The 20,787-nt window shown below is 43.8% G+C and overlaps 1 protein-coding gene across 1 annotated transcript in view; it reads left to right on the top strand.

The window, feature by feature from the left end:
- The window catches only part of LOC124545169 (translation initiation factor IF-2-like), a 121,813-nt gene that overhangs the window by 67,365 nt on the left and 33,661 nt on the right, over positions 1 to 20,787 (top strand). Inside the window, exons 5-6 of the mRNA XM_047124005.1 lie at positions 11,340 to 11,584; positions 18,766 to 19,059. Coding sequence (XP_046979961.1) covers positions 11,340 to 11,584; positions 18,766 to 19,059 — 539 coding nt within the window. The remainder of the gene's footprint in view (positions 1 to 11,339; positions 11,585 to 18,765; positions 19,060 to 20,787) is intronic.

Genomic DNA, 20,787 nt, shown 5'->3' with positions numbered 1-20,787 from the left:
GACAACTACTAGTTCGTTGCTTGTGCTCATCAGTGGATCTCATATAGTAGTGAGATCACATTGCAACATTAGCTGCAGACACTGATCACTTCATACCTTGCATCCTGCAAGCCTTATTGTCCATCTGACTTGCTGACACACCATAAACCCAGTTCGTGTTTGTTGTAAGCACACTTTTAACTGTCTATAAGCAACGTTACCGTACCGTACTTAAACCGTCACTTTCGCGCCGCGTAATCTCTGTTCTGCTTCTGAACAGTTCCAGAACACATCTCTCTCTACTGCCAAATTCACGCGCCAACCTGCATTGTCCGCGTTCTCGGGGATTTCCCTCACCTTTAAACATTAACCTCACATTATAATAACTTCTCAGCCCCGTTATTCGACGCTGTCTTGAAGTGTCACCCATAAAAAAGGAGTCATTGCCGAACGGTTTCCTGAAAACACCCACACGGGGAAAAAATAATCTCAGTAATTTTGATCGGTGAGTGCACCGTGTTCAATGATTTGGAAGTCAGTGCGCCAATGCAACACTGTGCCTCGCCATGCCATAACACCTGCACCCTTAAAACGACCATGTCGACAATGTTCGTGGGTGCAACACGCGTTGCACCGCTTGCCATGTGACGATACACCCAGAATCACTACTCAGACTGAATCTGCCCTATGTGGAAAGACCAAGCGACGTCCCACCTCGCTGCTACAGTCCCTACGCACTTGGCACCACCGCTGATATGCAGGTGTCAGCGAAACTCAGCGTACTGGTCGTTGGGTAAAGAAACCACCCCCCATGAAGTCTACATCTACATCTACATCTATACTCCGCGAGCCACCTTACGGTGTGTGGCGGAGGGTACTTATTGTACCACTATCTGATCCCCCCTTCCCTGTTCCATTCCCGAATTGTGCGTGGGAAGAACGACTGCTTGTAAGTCTCCGTATTTGCTCTAATTTCTCGGATCTTTTCGTTGTGATCATTACGCGAGATATATGTGGGCGGTAGTAATATGTTGCCCATCTCTTCCCGGAATGTGCTCTCTCGTAATTTCGATAATAAACCTCTCCGTATTGCGTAACGCCTTTCTTGAAGTGTCCGCCACTGGAGCTTGTTCAGCATCTCCGTAACGCTCTCGCGCTGACTAAATGTCCCCATGACGAATCGCGCTGCTTTTCGCTGGATCATGTCTATCTCTTCTATTAATCCAACCTGGTAAGGGTCCCATACTGATGAGCAATACTCAAGAATCGGACGAACAAGCGTTTTGTAAGCTACTGCTTTCGTCGATGAGTCACATTTCTTAGAATTCTTCCTATGAATCTCAACCTGGCGCCTGCTTTTCCCACTATTTGTTTTATGTGATCATTCCACTTCAGATCGCTCCGGATAGTAACTCCTAAGTATTTCACGGTCGTTACCGCTTCCAATGATTTACCACCTATGGCATAATCGTACTGGAATGGATTTCTGCCCCTATGTATGCGCATTATATTACATTTATCTACGTTTAGGGAAAGCTGCCAGCTGTCGCACCATGCATTAATCCTCTGCAGGTCCTCCTGGAGTACGTACGAGTCTTCTGATGTTGCTACTTTCTTGTAGACAACCGTGTCATCTGCAAATAGCCTCACGGAGCTACCGATGTTGTCAACTAAGTCATTTATGTATATTGTAAACAATAAAGGTCCTATCACGCTTCCCTGCGGTACTCCCGAAATTACCTCTACATCTGCAGATTTTGAACCGTTAAGAATGACATGTTGTGTTCTTTCTTCTAGGAAATCCTGAATCCAATCACAAACCTGGTCCGATATTCCGTAAGCTCGTATTTTTTTCACTAAACGTAAGTGCGGAACCGTATCAAATGCCTTCCTGAAGTCCAGGAATACGGCATCAATCTGCTCGCCAGTGTCTACGGCACTGTGAATTTCTTGGGCAAATAGGGCGAGCTGAGTTTCACATGATCTCTGTTTGCGGAATCCATGCCACTGAGCAGCGTGAAATTGCGTGCCTCGCAGTCCTGTTAAATGTGGCTGCCACTGTACTAACTGTTTGACGCGGCTCACTTTCTGCTGGTTTGTAATGTTGTGTGTGCCTCACTGCTTTTTTTTTTCTTTAACTAATTTGTGCCTGATTTTATTCTGAGAAGCTCAGTAATGTATGTAAATACCGGAAATGTAAATGTGATTCAAAAAGTATTTGAAGTGAAGTGAAGCGCAGCTGGACAGCAAGAAACTCTTTAGCGCACAATCTTTGAGTACGGACTCTAAAAAAAAGACAATTGATTTAATAAAAAAAAGTCTGTTAATCTGTATCTTGTGCAAAGAGGTCGTGATGCTAGGCCGTCGCTCAGAACGTATTGTTACATTTAATGAAAAATGATATTTTAGTGATAAAACCGACTGAAGTATGTGTAAGAGCTGCCAAACATTTCTGTATATAAATTTTCTGAAAGTGAAGAATAGAAATATCTTGTTTTTGGAAAATGAGGTGAACTTTATTGTCGTCGCCGTCTATCAATTGACAGTACTGTAAGTGTACAAATTTCACTAAAATACAGGAAAGGAAATGCATTCTCTATAGTTTTCATTCAGTAAGTAACAACCTCTCATAATTTCTTAATTACAGTAATTGCCTTATGTTCTTGTACAATAGTATGGTGCTGAACTCCACTGATCAATTTTGATGTAGCAGGACGTGTAGTTTGAAGGAAGTTTGTGTGTCAAGCAATCTCCTTTTCTCACGAAAAGCAGAGTGCTGTTTGATCTTTCTTACCTACAACAGTGGTCCCTTAGGTATGAAAAGCTACGAAAACTTGGGCTCAAAGCTATCCGCAATACGGCCAAGTAACTAACAGAGTCGTATTTTAAACCTTAAAGAACAAAAACTTCCTCCAAATTGCAATACGTCAACAACTGGTGCAGAAGCTGATCATTCAAGGAGGCAGCAACTAAAATTCAGGTACCAGTTACGACTTAAAAGTTAACATCTCAATCAAAAATCAATCTCTCTCTCCAAACACACATATAAATATTCATAATATTATTAAGAAAAGGTCATTTTACATGTTGCACAATGTAGCAAGTAATCTGCTGCTATAGTTGACCGTATTCGACCGCCTCATCTGTTACGGTATCCTCCCCATGCAGGTGAATCAATGCTGCGAGCAATACCAAACACCTGGCCTACCCTGGTCACACTTCGTCCCTTCCCAGTTTCCCGATGAGTCTTCTCTGTGTGATGTGATCCAGATGTCGTCCTCAGGCCGTGTTGTAGGGGCGTTAACTGCCCTGTGTTTGACACACGCTGTCTTTTCCTGTTCCTTCGACTGCCAAGTTTTACGGGGCCAACCCCATTTGGCGCTATAGTCACGCTCACCTCAAGCCATGTGACGTCCATCTTTCTATGGATGCCTGGGAGAACTCTGGCCACATGCTCCAGCGATTTCATTTTTTCCACCGGGAAATTAATGTATTAAGTTGCTTCCCCTACCTCGTCGTTGCGTTTTGGAGAGCTATTCATAATAGTGTGTTACCGTTGCTTTATTATTAGCTACTATTCTTTTCCGTTGCGTTATTTTATTCTTTGCACCTACTCTTTCTTGATATTTTTTGTAGTTTCTGGAAAGACTTATAGTTAGTTTTGGCACACTCAGGATGTCTTTCAGCATACAACCGTAATGTTTCTCTAACAATTTGGCGACATCCGCATTTAAGGAAAGCCATATCCATTTTTTCGGCTGTCGTGTGTAATGTGACATACTGAATAGCTTCAGGAGCAAGTTCTCTGATCGCTGCAACAGTGCAGCACAGTAGACACGTTTCAAGTGTACAGGTAAGCACACGGAGTTTATGTGACGTGCGTGTTTACGAACTTTCGCTAGAGAAGAGCAGACGATTGTGGGACCTCTTCTCCTGACCACGCACATTAAGTCAGCTCATTTCAAAACATGGGGAGAACAGCAAAAAGAGGTCTTCTTTTCAACTTCAGCCCCGTCAAACATCGTGTATATTGCACTGGTGCGTACTTGACCAGCGCTGCAGTGATATTCCAGTCTTAAGTCGATATGCTACATGGCGTGACAGTTGACAGTGAATCCAACAGCTGCATATATTTAAGATATTGCTTGTGTAGCCTGTTTAATATATGATAGCGATCCTGCCTGCTTGTCAGGATAAAATAAGGTGTGGAGCACTCTAGAAGGTCGGCTAGCCGTGCGGTCTAACGCGCTGCTTACGGAGCTGGAAGACGTGCCGGTCCCTGGCACGAATCCGCCAGGCTGATTAGTGTCGAGGTCCTGTGTGCTGGCCAGACTGTGCGTGGTTTTTAAGGCGGTTTTCCATCAGCCTCGGCAAATGCGGGCTGGTTCCACTTATTCCGCCCCAATTACACTATGTCGTCGATTGCTGCGCAAAGGCTGCCTCCGTGTACGCGTACACCATACTTGCTCTACCACGCTAACATTTGGGGTACATTCCTCTGGTATGAGACATTCCCGGGGCGGAGGAGGGGGTGGGGGAGTTGTCCACTGGGGGCCGAACCGCACAACAACACTGGGAAAGGTTTGGGGCGGCGGTGGGGTTGGTGGTCTGTTGTGGGGCTGTGAACCGCTGAGGGCTACTGCGGGATGAAGTCCCTCCATCGTTTCTAGGTCCCCGGTTCAATACACACTCCAGAAGGTACTTTTACGTCATTTTTAATCGGTAATTTGTAACCGGTAATGACGTATATAGACTTAAAACTAAACTAATACCGATATTATTCGAAATTGTTGGCAACAAAATTTCCTTAGGGTGACTCCACTTTTGTAAATATTTCTCCTACTATCTTAATAGTACACTTAACAGATTCAAATGTATATGCGTGCGAGCGGTCCAAGGCGCTGTAGTCATGGACTGTGCGGCTGGTCCCGGCGGAGGTTCGAATCCTCCCTCAGGCATGGGTGTGTGTGTGTTTGTCCTTAGGATAATTTAGGTTAAGTAGTGTGTAAGCTTAGGGGCTGATGACCTTAGCAGTTAAGTCCCATAAGATTTCACCCACATCTGAACAGTTTTGTATTTGCGTGCACATATTTGTACCGTTTTAGTGGATGGCCATTCTTCTATAGTGTGGCAGTGCCACAGGGTGGATCTGGACCCCTCCTTATTGCAGTCATCTCAAAAACTGTTATCTGAGCAGAAAACGTCATTAGAGTTTTCTGTAGAATCCTTTCGCAAATTGGCAAATAATTTTTTGCAAGATTACAGCTCTTCGTGTAATAATGTTTCTTTCTCTAAATACTGCAAAACTACTAGAATTTGGTGCGGAGAACTCTAGAAGTAAAACATATCAATCAGGAACTACAAAAAAGGATATATTTCGTGAAAGCCACGTGTCAGCTTCACCGGTCGCGCAGTATTCTGCAGTGATGCCCGGTGTCGACAACTGTCCACAAAGTTTCGATGCACGGATGTGCCGTAATCGAAACTGGTCCGTTGCCGATTGGTCGGCTAGTTGAAGTTGCGCAGGAAGCTCGGAATAAGCATATCGGGCATTAACCGTGAGGATTTTACATGCAAAGATTCCCATGAGAATGCATGTCGCATTCCATCGGCTTCTGCCATTTTCGGATCCATTGATCTCGAGATGCAATCTGAGCTAAAAAAAAAAAAGTGCTATGCGAACCATCTGCCAGTGGATCATGCAACTGCGACCATTTTGAAAGTCGTAATGACACAAGTGATGAACGTGACTATGATTTCAATTGAAAAATGCAAGATCTTTCAACGGTGAAAAAACACAGTCAACAGATTTCAAATAATTTTTTAATACACTGACCTATGTTTCGAGAACTCTAAGGATGTTGTCATCGTTCAAAAATTATTTGCAAGTGGTTGGCTGTGTTTCCTCTGCGTTGAAACTTACATACGGTTGCATTTGAGGCTGACTGCAGTACAATTTTACTGCCGCCAACTTATATTTCGCGGAAAGACCACAAAGATAAGATAAGAGATATTATGGCTCGTAGAGAGGCATATAGGCAGTCATTTTTCTCTCGTTCTGTTTGGGAGTGGAACAGGGAGAGAAGTTGCTAGTTGTGGTACGAGGTACCCTCCGCCACGCACTGTATGGTGGATTACGGAGTATGTATGTAGATGTAGATGTAGATGAAAGACAGCCAATCTCAAAACTGGAAAATGTAAAATATAGAATGAAACAACTCGATACGGCCATTTCGACTTCTAATTCGTTATCAGCGACCCCTCTCTACTGTAAACTGGAAGTTTTACTCGAATTCGCAAAATTTTTAATTTTTGATCCGTCAAATTGTATCCATTGTTCTCAGTTTTGTATTTCCGATACCGAATTCCTAATCAGCTACCCAAAGATTCTATAAATAACGCAGGTTTCATGTCCAGGTTTTGAAGTGAGTTGGCCCACTGAACACCGAGACAATGGTTTATGGCGCTATTGTCCTTTAACTACCTGACGACATACGCTATGTCGTTTAAGTCCCGTTCATAGATTCTTTCCTATGTCACAGAGAAGGAAGTAGCTTCATTATAAAAAAAATTCAGTGTCATAATTCGACAGCTGAAAACTTTAAAAGTTACTTGCATATGTCCTAAAATTCACCACATGGTCCGCTGTAACTTTGCTGAAACCGCAACTCGGCATATTTTCTCGTCATATAAATATTTTCGGTGGCCTGTCTCAGGAACCTCACGCTGAATATTCCAGTTAGCAAGTCGTTTTCTTGTGTGACGGACAGACGTAAATGCACTGCTAATGGCTCCTGTATTGTTTCGTGTGGGAGACCAGACGGTCGTATAGCCAGGCGGCGCATCGTTCTAGGCGGGGCGGTGCGCCAGGATACGCGCCCGCCCCAAGGCTAGCGGCGCTTTGTTCCTGCCAAGGACTGCGGAAAGGAACAGCTGGGCGGGGAGGAAGCACTAAGACTCGGCCGCTCCTCGCTCCGCCATGAACTGCGCCGGAAGAGCGCAATAAACAGCGCAGCCTCCGTCGATCCGCAATCTCTCGTCTCACACTCAGCAAACGCAAAATCTTCAACTATCATCAGCGACGTGAAGTTTAGGTCAAGGCGCTACGCCCTCATACCCCAACCGAGAATTGCCACATATCCTGCCAAGAATCTACCAAACTGGACGATTTAAATGTTGAATCTCAGTGGCAGATTTTTCAGCAAGTTCTGATAAACTGTAATCGAAATTTGTTTCCGTTCCTTCGGAAGCATAGTGAATAAGCTTCCCTCTTTTCGATTAACTGAAGTGGCACACACATAAACCCAATGGTAAAGCATAGTGGGCTTAGGAGCTGGCCGAGCGGTTCTAGGCGCTACAGTCTGGAACCGCGCGATCACTACGGTCGCAGGTTCGAGTCCTGCCTCGGGCATGGACGTGTGTGATGTCCTTAGGTTAGTTAGGTTTAAGTAGTTCTATGTTCTAGGGGACTGATGACCTCAGAAGTTAATTCCCATAGTGCCCAGAGCCATTTGAACCATTTTTAGGAGCTAGATACACATTAGAGAAGGACAGTCTCGAAAATGTCAGGAGGATAGATGTAGATGTATCAGGTGGCGTGCCTCATACTTCGAAGTTGTGTGACATGACCGCTACTATTCACGATATGTACAGGGTGGGCAGAACAATTGCCCAGAACACCTTAAGAAAGGTAACTAAACATACGAGAGCTACTCGGAAAGTGAGTTCCGATAGGTCCCGAAATGGAAAACAAAATGAAAATACGGTGAAGTTTTGCACAGATGTGTTGCATAGTGTCTCTACTATGCCCATACATCGCGGCACGTCGCTCTTTTCAGCTCTGAGCGCTCAGTGAACACGCAGAGACGCCTAGAAAATAGTGTCTCCCGCAAAGTACGAGGGCCTGGTCACACATTTCGCCTGATATCATGCAGCCCGCATAACAACTGTCGTGCGTTTCATTTTTCATGAAAATTCTCGGCCGCACTGTGCAGGGGCAGTGAAGATGCTCCTCCAGCGTTTTCGATGGAAGGTGTTTGACCACCCATAATTGTCTCTTCCTGAGTTTCATCTCTGCTGACACGAAACACTGGCTATGAAGATAACATTTTGGCACAGACAACCAGCTGTAGGCGAGCGCAGAGAATTGACGGAAAGCACTGGCTGCTACCTTCTATGACGAGGGAATTGGAAAGTTGGTACAACGCTACGACAAATATCTAGGTCGGAGCAGGAGCGGCGACTATGTAGACAAGTAGCTGTAAGGTGTAGCTAACTATTGCAAATAAAACAGTTTTGATTTTCGCAATGGTTTCCATTTTGCGATAGATAGGAACTTACTTTCCAAATAGCCCTCGTGTATTATCCGTCACGGGTGTGCATGTCGGAAGTTGGGTTGCCTATCTTAAGCTGCGGAAAAATTTGTAGTGCGAGTTTTATTTTGTCCACCCTACATAAATGACACGGATAATGATATATTCAGTGCTATGAAACTACTCACAGGCGAAGCAGTCTCGTACAGGGAGGCAGTATCGTTGCAAACCTATTACCAAATACATTGAGACTTGTATATGCTTGGTGCAAAGATTGTGAGCAGAGTAGAAACTTTTAGGAAATATTATTCTGTTGTATGGATGTAAGGATCAGATATGAGTTGATTAAACTATCGGCGATAAATCACTGAGATCAGACCCAGCCTTCACGTATCTAGCAATATCTATCCGCAGCGTTTTAAGGTGGAACGACCACCTGAATCTAACGATCCGGAATACAAAATCTAGACTCATATTGGTCATCCTAAAAAGAATGTAACCACGCACGAGGTAATTGGCTTATTGGCTCTGCATCTACGTCTACGTCAATACTCAGCAAATCACTGTGAAGTGCATGGCAGGGGGCACTTCCCATTTACCCCTTACTAGGACTTCCTCCAGTTCCATTTATGTATGGATCACGGAAAGAATGCTTGCTCAAATGTCACTTTGCTCCGTGCAGCTTGTGTAATGTTCCCTTCGCGACCCCTATGGCAGCGGCGCTAGTAGTATGTACCTAGGTTTATCAGTTAAAGCTGGTTCATGAATCTTCACGGGAAAGTTTGCTTCGTTTGTCAGTTCAGTTCTTTCTCCATCTCCTGACGCCGTCCCATTTCTCAAAAAAACCTGTCACCATTCGTACTGACCATATTTCTATACTTCCAGTATCCCCTGTTAGACCTACAGGATTCACATATTTCAGGTACCTTCTAAGATGGGTCGCAAGAGACCTATGTGGGTATTGCTTTTACCCTAGTGTTCTGCATCTGGAACCTGCTTTACTTACAACTGACGAAGCCTCCTTGATCGTTATAATCTCATATCCCCGCAAAGTGCTACACCTACGTAAGAGGGGTGTTTAATAAATAATGTAACAGTTTTCTTCTGAAAGCAGTTTGGTTTTATTCAGAATTTCAGTACACCTGACTACAAAACACTATTTTTCCGCATAATTTCCGATCAATGCAACGGCCGTATGCCACCTGACCGGTAGGACCCGTATGCCACTCTACTGGTCGGCGGCAGAGACAACGTCTTGCTGCATCAGCAACCTCCCCATCATCAATCTTCTGCTTCACGAGGAGTTCATCCGTCATTGGGTCAAAAAGATGGAAGCCGGAGGGTGCGAGATCTGGCTATAGGGTAGATGGGGAAGAACAGTCCAATGAAGTTTTTGAGCTCCTCTCAAGTGCACAGACGTGTCACAGGTTTTGCGTTGCCATGGAGAAGGAGAAGTTTATTTGAATTTTTGTTGCAACGAACACGCTGAAGCCATCCTGACCACCAAGGATGCTCCAATGAGTACAATGCATCTGTCGTACCGTTAATAACTTACAGTCTGGAAACAATGACACTCGTAAATAACGGAGGGCACAAAAAGCATTAGAGAGGCGAATGCTGGGCATTACCCTCAGAGACGTGGACAGGTGGTCAGATGACGAAGTGACTTCATTTGAAAGTCTACACTAAATTCACTTGAAAATTACTATACAGTCAAAACTGCGCAGTAGTGCTGTTTTCTACTGTATATGTAAGAAAATTTTTATTAATCAATGACAGACAGCGCGGAAGAGAGCACTTAAAACCAGAGATTAATGATAGCTACAAGTACTGTACAATGTAGCGCAAGTAAGGGTAAATCCCAACGATTTTCAGTTTTTCTAATATTGCGGTCAGTGGAAGGTAGATTTTCTCGCGATATCAAATTAAAATCATAACTTTGGTTGTTACCTGTAACTCATCCAACATCATCTCTCCTTAATTATTAATTACAGAGAAATTTACGATTTAGTTAGAATACAAATTGTGGGATTTTACCCCACAAAATGGGGAAAAGCCCCACAGAGTGGTTCTTTGACGCATTTGCGATAAACATTGGTAAATATGGATGACGGTGTAATAAAAAGATCTAAAATAAACATTTGCAACACTCTTGTATTGTAGCCAATTTACCCAAAGCAATATAAACTGAAATGTATCGTAAATTTGATCATAAAGCTTGGACTTTTTTTTACAAAAAATAGTACTCTTCTCCTCACGAAAGGAGGATTAGTAGGGTAACGAGAAAGAGTTCAGTTACCAAGGCAAAATAATTAGGTACCTAGTAAAAAATCTACTTTGTTAAGTCGTCTAATTTTTCTTGAAATCCCAGGCTGTTATTTTCTTCTTGTTTTTCTTCTTCTCCTTCTTCTCCGGATACTTCTTCGCAAAAGAGGAAGTACTCACGTATACCTTAGCTACATCATGATGTGAGAAGTCTGAATCTGACTCAAGAGTCAACTGGCTCTGTGATGTGCTTTTTTTTCCTTTTCGTTGACATTGATGTAGTAGACTCTATCTTACATCGTTTTGTTTCTATTGCATGCTCTTTTCTTTCTTTTGCACGTCTTTACTACTCAGTACCAAGTTTTTCTTTTCCTATGCCGCTATTTTACGAGAAATGCACCATTGTTGATTTTTGGGATTAACTATAATGATTATTTCGACGCGAAAGTGAAGCCTAAATGCCATAGTGTCATCGAGTGACTCGTTGTTTCTTCTTTTAAAATCTTGCATTATCCAATTTTTGAGTAATACATCAGAGAAGTGGCATGTTAGTGGTGAAAAACAGACTTACCACATTTTCTCACCTCCAGATTGACACGCCTGGCAGAAGTGTCATGGAACGGAAAGTTACAAGAAGACAAACAAGTCGCCTGGTGGTCAACTTTAGAATCGATGGTAGCCAGTTGAAAACCTCGGTGCTGGCTTTTACGCCATGCGGGGCATTACCCCCACCTACCTTACATGTTGCGCGCATTACGTCAGTGTGTGTTTTGTGTGTTGCAGGCGAGCGACCGCTCTGGCGTTGTGCGCGGATCGTACACGTACTTGGACGACAAGGGCGTGCAGCGCACCACGGAGTACATCGCCGGGCCCAACATCGGCTACAAGGTGGTCAGCATGCGCAAGGGCCCAGTGCCCTACCTGCCGCCCACGAACACCATCGGCACCGGCGCAGGAGGCCTCGGCGGGGGCGGAGGCGGGGGTGGCGGCTTCGAGGGACTCAGCACTGCCGCCACCGGGGGCACGGGGTACGTGACGTACGTGCCCCACGACACACTCCTACTGACGCTTAGACTACTGGACGGAGGGGGTACCGGCACTGCCTAATACATACACTGGCTTTACTGGAGGGGCGGTGTATTTGACGCACATGTTGCACGACTCTCTACTACCCATACATTGTGTGCCGTAGGGTCGGTGTACGTGACGTAAGTGCCACAACAATCTCTCCTACTGTCTGACTATGGTGGGATGGGGCTACCCACATTTGGTGTATTGCAGACGCGTGTTACGTGCAACGTGCTCCAGCACTCTGTGCTACTGACGCTTACAGTACTGGACAACTGGAGAACAAGCATTACTCCTAACCAGACTGTGTCTACTACAGGGACAGTGGCCATGACGTATGTGCTCTGGAACAACATTACTGGCCATTATAATTGCTACAGCACGAAGATGACGTGCTACAGAAGTGAAATTTAACCGACACGAAGAAGATGCTGTAATATGCAAATGATTAGCTTTTCAGAGCATTCACACGAGGTTGACGCCGGTGGCGACACCTACAACGTGCTGGCATGAGGAAAGTTTCCAACCGATTTCTCATACACAAACAACAGTTGACCGGCGTTGCCTGGTGAAACGTTGTTGTGATGCCTCGTGTAAGGAACTGTAATCCACTGAGAAAGTAGGTTGATTACAAAATCCTCGTTCGGCTAATGCTTGAACAATGGTCGACAGTCTGGAATCCGTACCGGACAAAATTAGTAGTAAGCGCGAAAGCATCACGGAAATCATCATCTGGCTCCAGTGGCTGATGCTACAGAGTATCAATGTGTGTTTTTACGAGAGCGTACGTTTCTGCAAGAATCTACCTATGTATAGCTACCTTGTACTCGTATCTCACGAAAAGACCGTGAGAACAAAATCAGTGAGGTTTTAGCTCACATGGAGACTCACCAGCTAATATGGACTGGAACAGGGAAGGCGGCAAGCGACAGTGGTAATCGAAGTAAATATGGCCACAGACGATAATTTTGGTTGCTGAGTATAGATGAGATGTTTTAAAAATGTTCGTACACTCATGACAATGTTGTTGTTGTGGTCTTCAGTCCTGAGACTGGTTTGATGCAGCTCTCCATGCTACTCTATCCTGTGCAAGCTTTTTCATCTCCCAGTACCTACTGCAACCTACATCCTTCTGAATCTGCTTAGTGTATTCATCTCTTGGTCTCCCTCTACGATTTTTACCCTCCACGCTGCCCTCCAATACTAAATTGGTGATCCCTTGATGCCTCAGAACATGTCCTACCAACCGATCCCTTCTTCTGGTCAAGTTGTGCCACAAACTTCTCTTCTCCCCAATCCTATTCAATACTTCCCCATTAGTTATGTGATCTACCCATCTAATCTTCAGCATTCTTCTGTAGCACCACAAATCGAAAGCTTCTATTCTCTTCTAGTCCAAACTATTTATCGTCCATGTTTCACTTCCATACATGGCTACACTTCATACGAATACTTTCAGAAATGACTTCCTGACATTTAAATCTATACTCGATGTTAACAAATTTCTCTTCTTCAGAAACGCTTTCCTTGCCATTGCCAGCCTACATTTTATATCCTCTCTACTTCGACCATCATCAGTTATTTTGCTCCCCAAATAGCAAAACTCCTTTACTACTTTAAGTGCCTCATTTCCTAATCTAATTCCCTCAACATCACCCGACTTAATTAGACTACATTCCATTATCCTTGTTTTGCTTTTGTTGATGTTCATCTTATATCCTCCTTTCAAGACACTGTCCATTCCATTCAACTGCTCTTCCAAGTCCTTTGCTGTCTCTGACAGAATTACAATGTCATCGGCGAACCTCAAAGTTTTTATTACTTCTCCATGAATTTTAATACCTACTCCTAATTTTTCTTTTGTTTCCTTTATTGCTTGCTCAATATACAGATTGAACAACATCGGGGAGAGGCTACAACCCTGTCTTACTCCTTTCCCAACCACTGCTTCCCTTTCATGTCCCTCGACTCTTATAACTGCCATCTGGTTTCTGTACAAATTGTAAATATCCTTTCGCTCCCTGTATTTTACCCCTGCCACCTTTAGAATTTGAAAGAGAGTATTCCAGTCAACATTGTCAAAAACTTTCTCTAAGTCTACAAATGCTAGAAACGTAGGTTTGCCTTTCCTCAATCTTTCTTCTAAGATAAGTCGTAAGGTCAGTATTGCCTCACGTGTTCCAGTGTTTCTACGGAATCCAAAATGATCTTCCCCGAGGTTGGCTTCTACTAGTTTTTCCATTCGTCTGTAAAGAATTCGTGTTAGTATTTTGCAGCTGTGACTTATTAAGCAGATAGTTCGGTAATTTTCACATCTGTCAACACCTGCTTTCTTTGGGATTGGAATTATTATATTCTTCTTGAAGTCTGAGGGTATTTCGCCTGTTTCATACATCTTGCTCACCAGATGGTAGAGTTTTGTCAGGACTGGCTCTCCCACGGCCGTCAGTAGTTCCAGTGGAGTATTGTCTACTCCGGGGGCCTTGTTTCGACTCAGGTCTTTCAGTGCTCTGTCAAACTCTTCACGCAGTATCATATCTCCCATTTCATCTTCATCTACATCCTTTTCCATTTCCATAGTATTGTCCTCAAGTACATCGCCCTTGTATAGACCCTCTATATACTCCTTCCACCTTTCAGCTTTCCCTTCTTTGCTTAGAACTGGGTTTCCATCTGAGCTCTTGATATTCATACAAGTCGTTCTCTTATCTCCAAAGGTGTCTTTAAATTTCCTGTAGGCAGTATCTATCTTACCCCTAGTGAGATAGGCCTCTACATCCTTACATTTGTCCTCTAGCCATCCCTGCTTAGCCGTTTTGCACTTCCTGTCGATCTCATTTTTGAGACGTTTGTATTCCTTTTTGCCTGTTTCACTTACTGCATTTTTATATTTTCTCCTTTCATCAATTAAATTCAGTATTTCTTCTGTTACCCAAGGATTTCTACTAGCCCTCGTCTTTTTACCTACTTGATCCTCTGCTGCCTTCACTACTTCATCCCTCAAAGCTACCCATTCTTCTTCTACTGTATTTATTTCCCCCATTCTTGTCAAATGCTCCCTTATGCTCACCCTGAATCTCTGTACAACCTCTGGTTCTTTTAGTTTATCCAGGTCCCATCTCCTTAAATTCCCACCTTTTTGCAGTTTCTTCAGTTTTAATCTACAGGTCATAACCAATAGATTGTGGTCAGAGTCCACATCTGCCCCTGGAAATGTCTTACAATTTAAAACCTGGTTCCTAAATCTCTGTCTTACCATTATATAATCTATCTGATACCTTTTAGTATCCCCAGGGTTCTTCCATGTATACAACCTTCATTCATGATTCTTAAACCAAGTGTTAGTTTTGATTATGTTGTCCTCTGTGCAAAATTCTACAAGGCGGCTTCCTCTTTCATTTCTGTCCCCCTTCTCTCTCTTTTCCTACACTCGAATTCCAGTCACCCATGACTATTAAATTTTCGTCTCCCTTCACAATCTGAATAATTTCTTTTCTTTCATCATACATTTCTTCAATTTCTTCGTCATCTGCAGAGCTAGTTGGGATATAAACTTGTACTACTGTAGTAGGTGTGGGCTTCGTATCTATCCTGGCCACAATAATGCGTTCACTATGCTGTTTGTAGTAGCTTACCCGCATTCCTATTTTCCTATTCGTTATTAAACCTACTCCTGCATTACCCCTATTTGATTTTGTGTTTATAACCCTGTAGTCACCTGACCAGAAGTCTTGTTCCTCCTGCCACCGAACTTCACTAATTCCCACTATATCTAACTTCAACCTATCCATTTCCCTTTTTAAATTTTCTAACCTACCTGCCCGATTAAGGGATCTGACATTCCACGCTCCGATCCGTAGAATGCCAGTTTTCTTTCTCCTAATAACGACATCCTCTTGAGTAGTCCCCACCCGGAGATCCGAATGGGGGACTATTTTACCTCCGGAATATTTTACCCAAGAGGACGCCATCATCATGTAATCATACAGTAAAGCTGCATGCCCTCGGGAAAAGTTACGGCTGTAGTTTCCCCTTGCTTTCAGCCGTTCGCAGTACCAGCACAGCAAGGCCGTTTTGGTTATTGTTACAAGGCCAGATCAGTCAATCATCCAGACTGTTGCCCTTGCCACTACTGAAAAAGCTGCTGCCCCTCTTCAGGAACCACACGTTTGTCTGGCCTCTCAACAGATACCCCTCCGTTGTGGTTGCACCTACGGTACGGCTATCTGTATCGCTGAGGCACGCAAGCCTCCCCACCAACGGCAAGGTCCATGGTTAATGGGGGGGGGGGGGGGAGACTCATGACAATAAGTAAAGGAATTTTGGAGATTTCTGAAACAACATGTGACACTAAGATAATGGTATACGAAACGTTGTTCTGAAGATATTGGGATGCGTTAAAAACTGATCAAGAAACTTAAATCCGCATAATTTAAAAATGAACTCACACAAAATCATTTGGAGTAAACTAGTAAACAAGAGGAGACATTAATGTATAATTGGTTCCCTCTCTGGACCACCAGACTCACCCCCGAACACAACGAAAAGATTCATAGAAAACCTAAATGGTATGTACCCCAATGAAAAGGTCGTCATAGGATTAGACTAAACATACAACAACAGTCTGGCAGTTTTGTGCCCGAAGAATGTGATCAGAAATCCTTTGAAACAATAGTAAATGCTTTCTCAGAAAGGTATACACAAAAATAGCTTGGATTCGCAATCAAGTCGGAATTATTTTAGATCCAGTAGCAACAAGCAGACCGTACGTCTATGATTATGTGATGTTGAAACTGATATTAGAGATCATGCGGCACTCTTAGCAACAATGATCACCGAAGTACAAAGTGAAACTAAAAAGAAGTAAGATGGAGTACTTTCAGTTAACTAAGATAGATGGCAGTAGCGACCAGTCTCAAGGAGGAACTTAGAGCTCTTAGTTCTGAGCAGGAACATGTAGAACTTGTACTAATGTTTCATAGTTGATGAATGAATGGATTGATACGACCTAGGACGATAGCTAATGGTTTAAGAATGGGGACGGGAGTACACTCCATCATATACAGTCTGTTTGAAAAAACTGTCTATAGAACTATCGACTGCTACACAGTAGCGAAAAAAATTATATATACGGTTGTGGATTAAGAGATGCTAAATGAAATGTGTTTGTGTACCAAAAGGTCAATACGTGAAGCTTCCAACACGTTCTGTGGCAGAATACAACCGAAAGACTTCAGCAAACTGGAACAACTTCTGGTAGTATGTGAAGGTCGCGAGGGGCAGCGTGACTAGATACTCATGAAATGAACAGGAACAGAACATGAGAGTAGCAGTGCACGAGTAGATATTCTGGACCCTGTTTCCGAAACGTTCTTCACAACGGCCAGGAGTACTGGCCTGAGTTTAATTCCTGCAGCACTGCACAAATGAATGGCATTAACACTAGTGTCAGTGACGTTGAAAAACTGTAGAAATCATTAGAATGAACAAGCCCCCAGAGCCCGATGAAATCCTTCTTAGATTCGGTACAAATATGTAGCTGAGTTATTTGCTCTCATTTCCATAACATATCGTCGCTATAATTAAACTTTCGCCACTTTAGAGGGCCATTTGAAAAATGTGTTCCTAATCTGTAGAGGCAATCTGGTTTAATTACTATACTGAACTGCCATAGTTTTGTGTGCTTGGAGATACATTTCGTCTTGTGCATGTACTGAGTAATTAGATATGCAGTTTCCATCTTTTGGCTAGGAATTTCATTTGCTTCGTTTCATTTTCTTGAATGGTCTCAGTGAGATATTTAAAATGTGGAACTAATTTTGTTATACCAAATTAAATCTCTATGAATTTTGGTGCTTATTTCTTTTACTTCTCGCGTTCTGCTGTTACAAAAGATATCTGGAGACTGACTTTTTCTGCAGTTTCTTTCAGGAGTTCAGTCTGAGTTTAGAGCTGCCGAGATGTCACGAGTTAAGATTGCTAAATCGTCGGTAAATGCTGGACAATCTACAAATAAAACTTGGAACATGGCTGCTAAGGTTCAGTGGCCGTGTCAGAATTATATTAGAACAAGTAAGCCTTCGTTCACAAATATTAAGTCAAAATTGACCAGGTTTCGACGCTACTATGAGCGTCGTCTTCAGAATTAGACTAACAGTTCTAAAACATATTAGGTATATAATACATTAATAAAGTTAAAGTTTGTACTGACTGGAAAAGATGCAGTACTTAAAAGTCACATATTAAAAAAGGATCTAAGCCGGAGAGGCGACGTCATGAATGATTGTGAGATGGCGAGCCGCTAAGGGCTGCTCGTACAGTGAACAAGGGTTGCAACAAGGCTAAGGAGCCCGCGTTAGAAAGTGTTGGCAAGTAAACATGGTGTTCCTACGAGCGCCATCTAGTAGCCGCAGGAACAACTAGGCTACTGTACATTCAAAATTAGACACATGAAATTGTGATGCAGCTGATTCAGGCATAACGTAGGCACTAATAATAGGGTGAAGTTACATATTTATCTGCATTAAATAGATACATTTTGTAATGAAAAAAAACGTTAGTTATGACATACAAGAAAACAGCAAAGATGAGACAGGAAAACAACATTTCGGTAAACTGCATGAATCTACAGTAGCCTAGTTGTTTCTGCGGCTACTAGATGGCGCTCGTAGCAACACCCTGTTTACTTGCCCACACATTCTAACGTGGGCACCTCAGTCTTGTTGCAACCCTTGTTCACAGTACGAGCAGCCCTTATCCGCTCGCCATCTCACAACTATTCATGACGTCGCCTCCCCGGCTTAGATACTTTTTTAATATGTGACTTGTAAGTACTGCATCTTTTCCAGTCAGTACAAACTTCAACTTTATTAATGTATTATATACCTAATATGTTTTAGAACAGTTAGTCTAATTCTGAAGACGGCGCTCGTAGTAGCGTCGAAACCTGGTCAATTTTGACTTAATATTTGTGACCGAGGGCTTATTTGTTCTGATATAATCTACAAGTAACTGGCCACTGTCTAAAGTGATTTACAGCGTTATTCAGTTGCAGCATATTTCACAGGCAGTATACTTAAAATATTCGTAAGAACAGAGTAGTGTAGCAGGCAGCAATAGTGAAGCTTGTTATGTTCCGCAGGAGGCCGACGTCGCCTACGGCGAGTACGCCCGGCGCTGGTGCCGGGTCCCTGTTCGAGTCCAGCGCGGGCACCACCTTCCCTGCAGCTGGAGGTGGTGGTGGGGCCGGTCTAGGAGGGGGCGCCGGCGGCTTCCCGGGCCCTGGGGGCGGCGCCGGGGGCGGCACCACGGGGACCGGCTCGTCCATCTTCAACACGCGGCCTCAGCGACCCACCACGGCGCTGCTGCCCGCTGCAGGCTCACACACCCCTGCACCGCCTGGAGGCGGCGGCTACACCGATCAGGACATATTTGGGTACGTCCTCCCAAAGCCTGTACAGCCGGCTATCATTAAAGCTCTGAGTAGCGTATTTCCTGTCTCCAGACATAACAGATAATAATGATAATGCATTTTCATTATCTACAGTGACTAGCAAACCTGGATGTGTTGCCCAAATACTACACTACTGGCCATTAAAATTGCTACACCAAATGCAGATGATAAACGGGTATTCATTCGACAAATATATTATACTATAAATGACATGTGATTACATTTTCACGCAATTTGGGTGCATAGATCCTGAGAAATCAGTACCCAGAACAACCATCTATGGCCATAATAACGGTCTTGATACGCCTGGGCATTGAATCAAACAGAGCTTGGATGGCGTGTACAGGTGGAGCTGCCCATGCAGCTTCAACAGGATACCATAGTTCGTCAAGAGTAGTGACTGGCGTATTGTGATGAGACGGTTGCTCGTCCACCATTGACCAGAATATGCTGGCCAGGGCAGCAGTCGAACATTTTCTGTATCCAGAAAGGCCCGTACAGGACCTGCAACATGCGGTCGTGCATTACCCTGCTGAAATGTAGGGTTTCGCAGGGATCGAATGAAGGGTAGAGCCACCGGTCGTAACACATCTGAAATGTAACGTCCACTGTTCAAAGTGCCGTCAATGCGAACAAGAGGTGACCGAGACGTGTAACCAATGGCACCCCATACCATCACGCCGGGTGATACGCTAGTATGGCGATGACGAATACACGCCTGCAATGTGCATTCACCACGATGACGCCAAACACGGATGCGATCATCATGATGCTGTAAACTGAACCTAGATTCATCCGAAAAAATGACGTTTTGCCATTCGTGCACCCAGGTTCGTCGATGAGTACACCATCGCAGGTGCTCCTGTCTGTGATGCAGCGTCAAGGGTAACCGCAGCCATGGTCTCCCAGCTGATAGTCCACGCTGCTGCAAACGTCGTCGAAATGTTCGTGCAGATAGTCGTTGTCTTGAAAACGTCCGCATCTGTTGACTCAGGGATCGAGATGTGGCTGCACGATCCGTTACAGCCATGCGGATAAGATACCTGTCTTCTCGACTGCTAGTGATACGAGGCCGTTGGGATCCAGCACGACGTTCCGTATTATCCTCCTGAACCCACCGATTCCATATTCTGTTAACAGTCATTGGTTCTCGACCAACGCGAGCAGCAATGTCGCGATACGATAAACCGCAATCGCGATAGGCTACAATCCGACCTTTATCAAAGTCGGAAACGTGATGGTACGCATTTCTCCTCCTTACACGAGACATCACAGCAACGTTTCACCAGGCAACGCCGGTCAACTGCTGTTTGTGTGTGAGATATCGGTTGCAAACTTTCCTCATGCCAGCACGTTGTAGGTGTCGCCACTGGCGCCAACCTCGTGTGAATGCTCAGAAAAGCTAAACATTTGCATATCACAGCATCTTCTTCCTGCCGGTAAATTTCGCGTCTGTAGCACGTCATCTTCGTTGTGTAGCAATTTTAATGACTGGTAGTATAAATAAGCTGACGGAAAAAATCGTAACACCAAAAAAATTAATTATTAATTTAGAGTAAAGAATGTTCGGCAATACATTGGTATAGGTAACATATTTAAGTGATCGATATTGCAAGATCACAGGTTAATGTTAGGCGTGAAATTCTGGTACACTAATAACCGGTGTCATTGCAGAATGTTGAATGCAAGCATGCATAGTGTTGTATAGAT

This window comes from Schistocerca americana, chromosome 8, assembly GCF_021461395.2.
Source record: "Schistocerca americana isolate TAMUIC-IGC-003095 chromosome 8, iqSchAmer2.1, whole genome shotgun sequence".
Taxonomy (NCBI): Eukaryota; Metazoa; Arthropoda; class Insecta; order Orthoptera; family Acrididae; genus Schistocerca; species Schistocerca americana.
The sequence above is the reverse complement of the archived record's forward strand: the minus strand, read 5'-3'. Positions and strand labels throughout refer to the sequence as shown.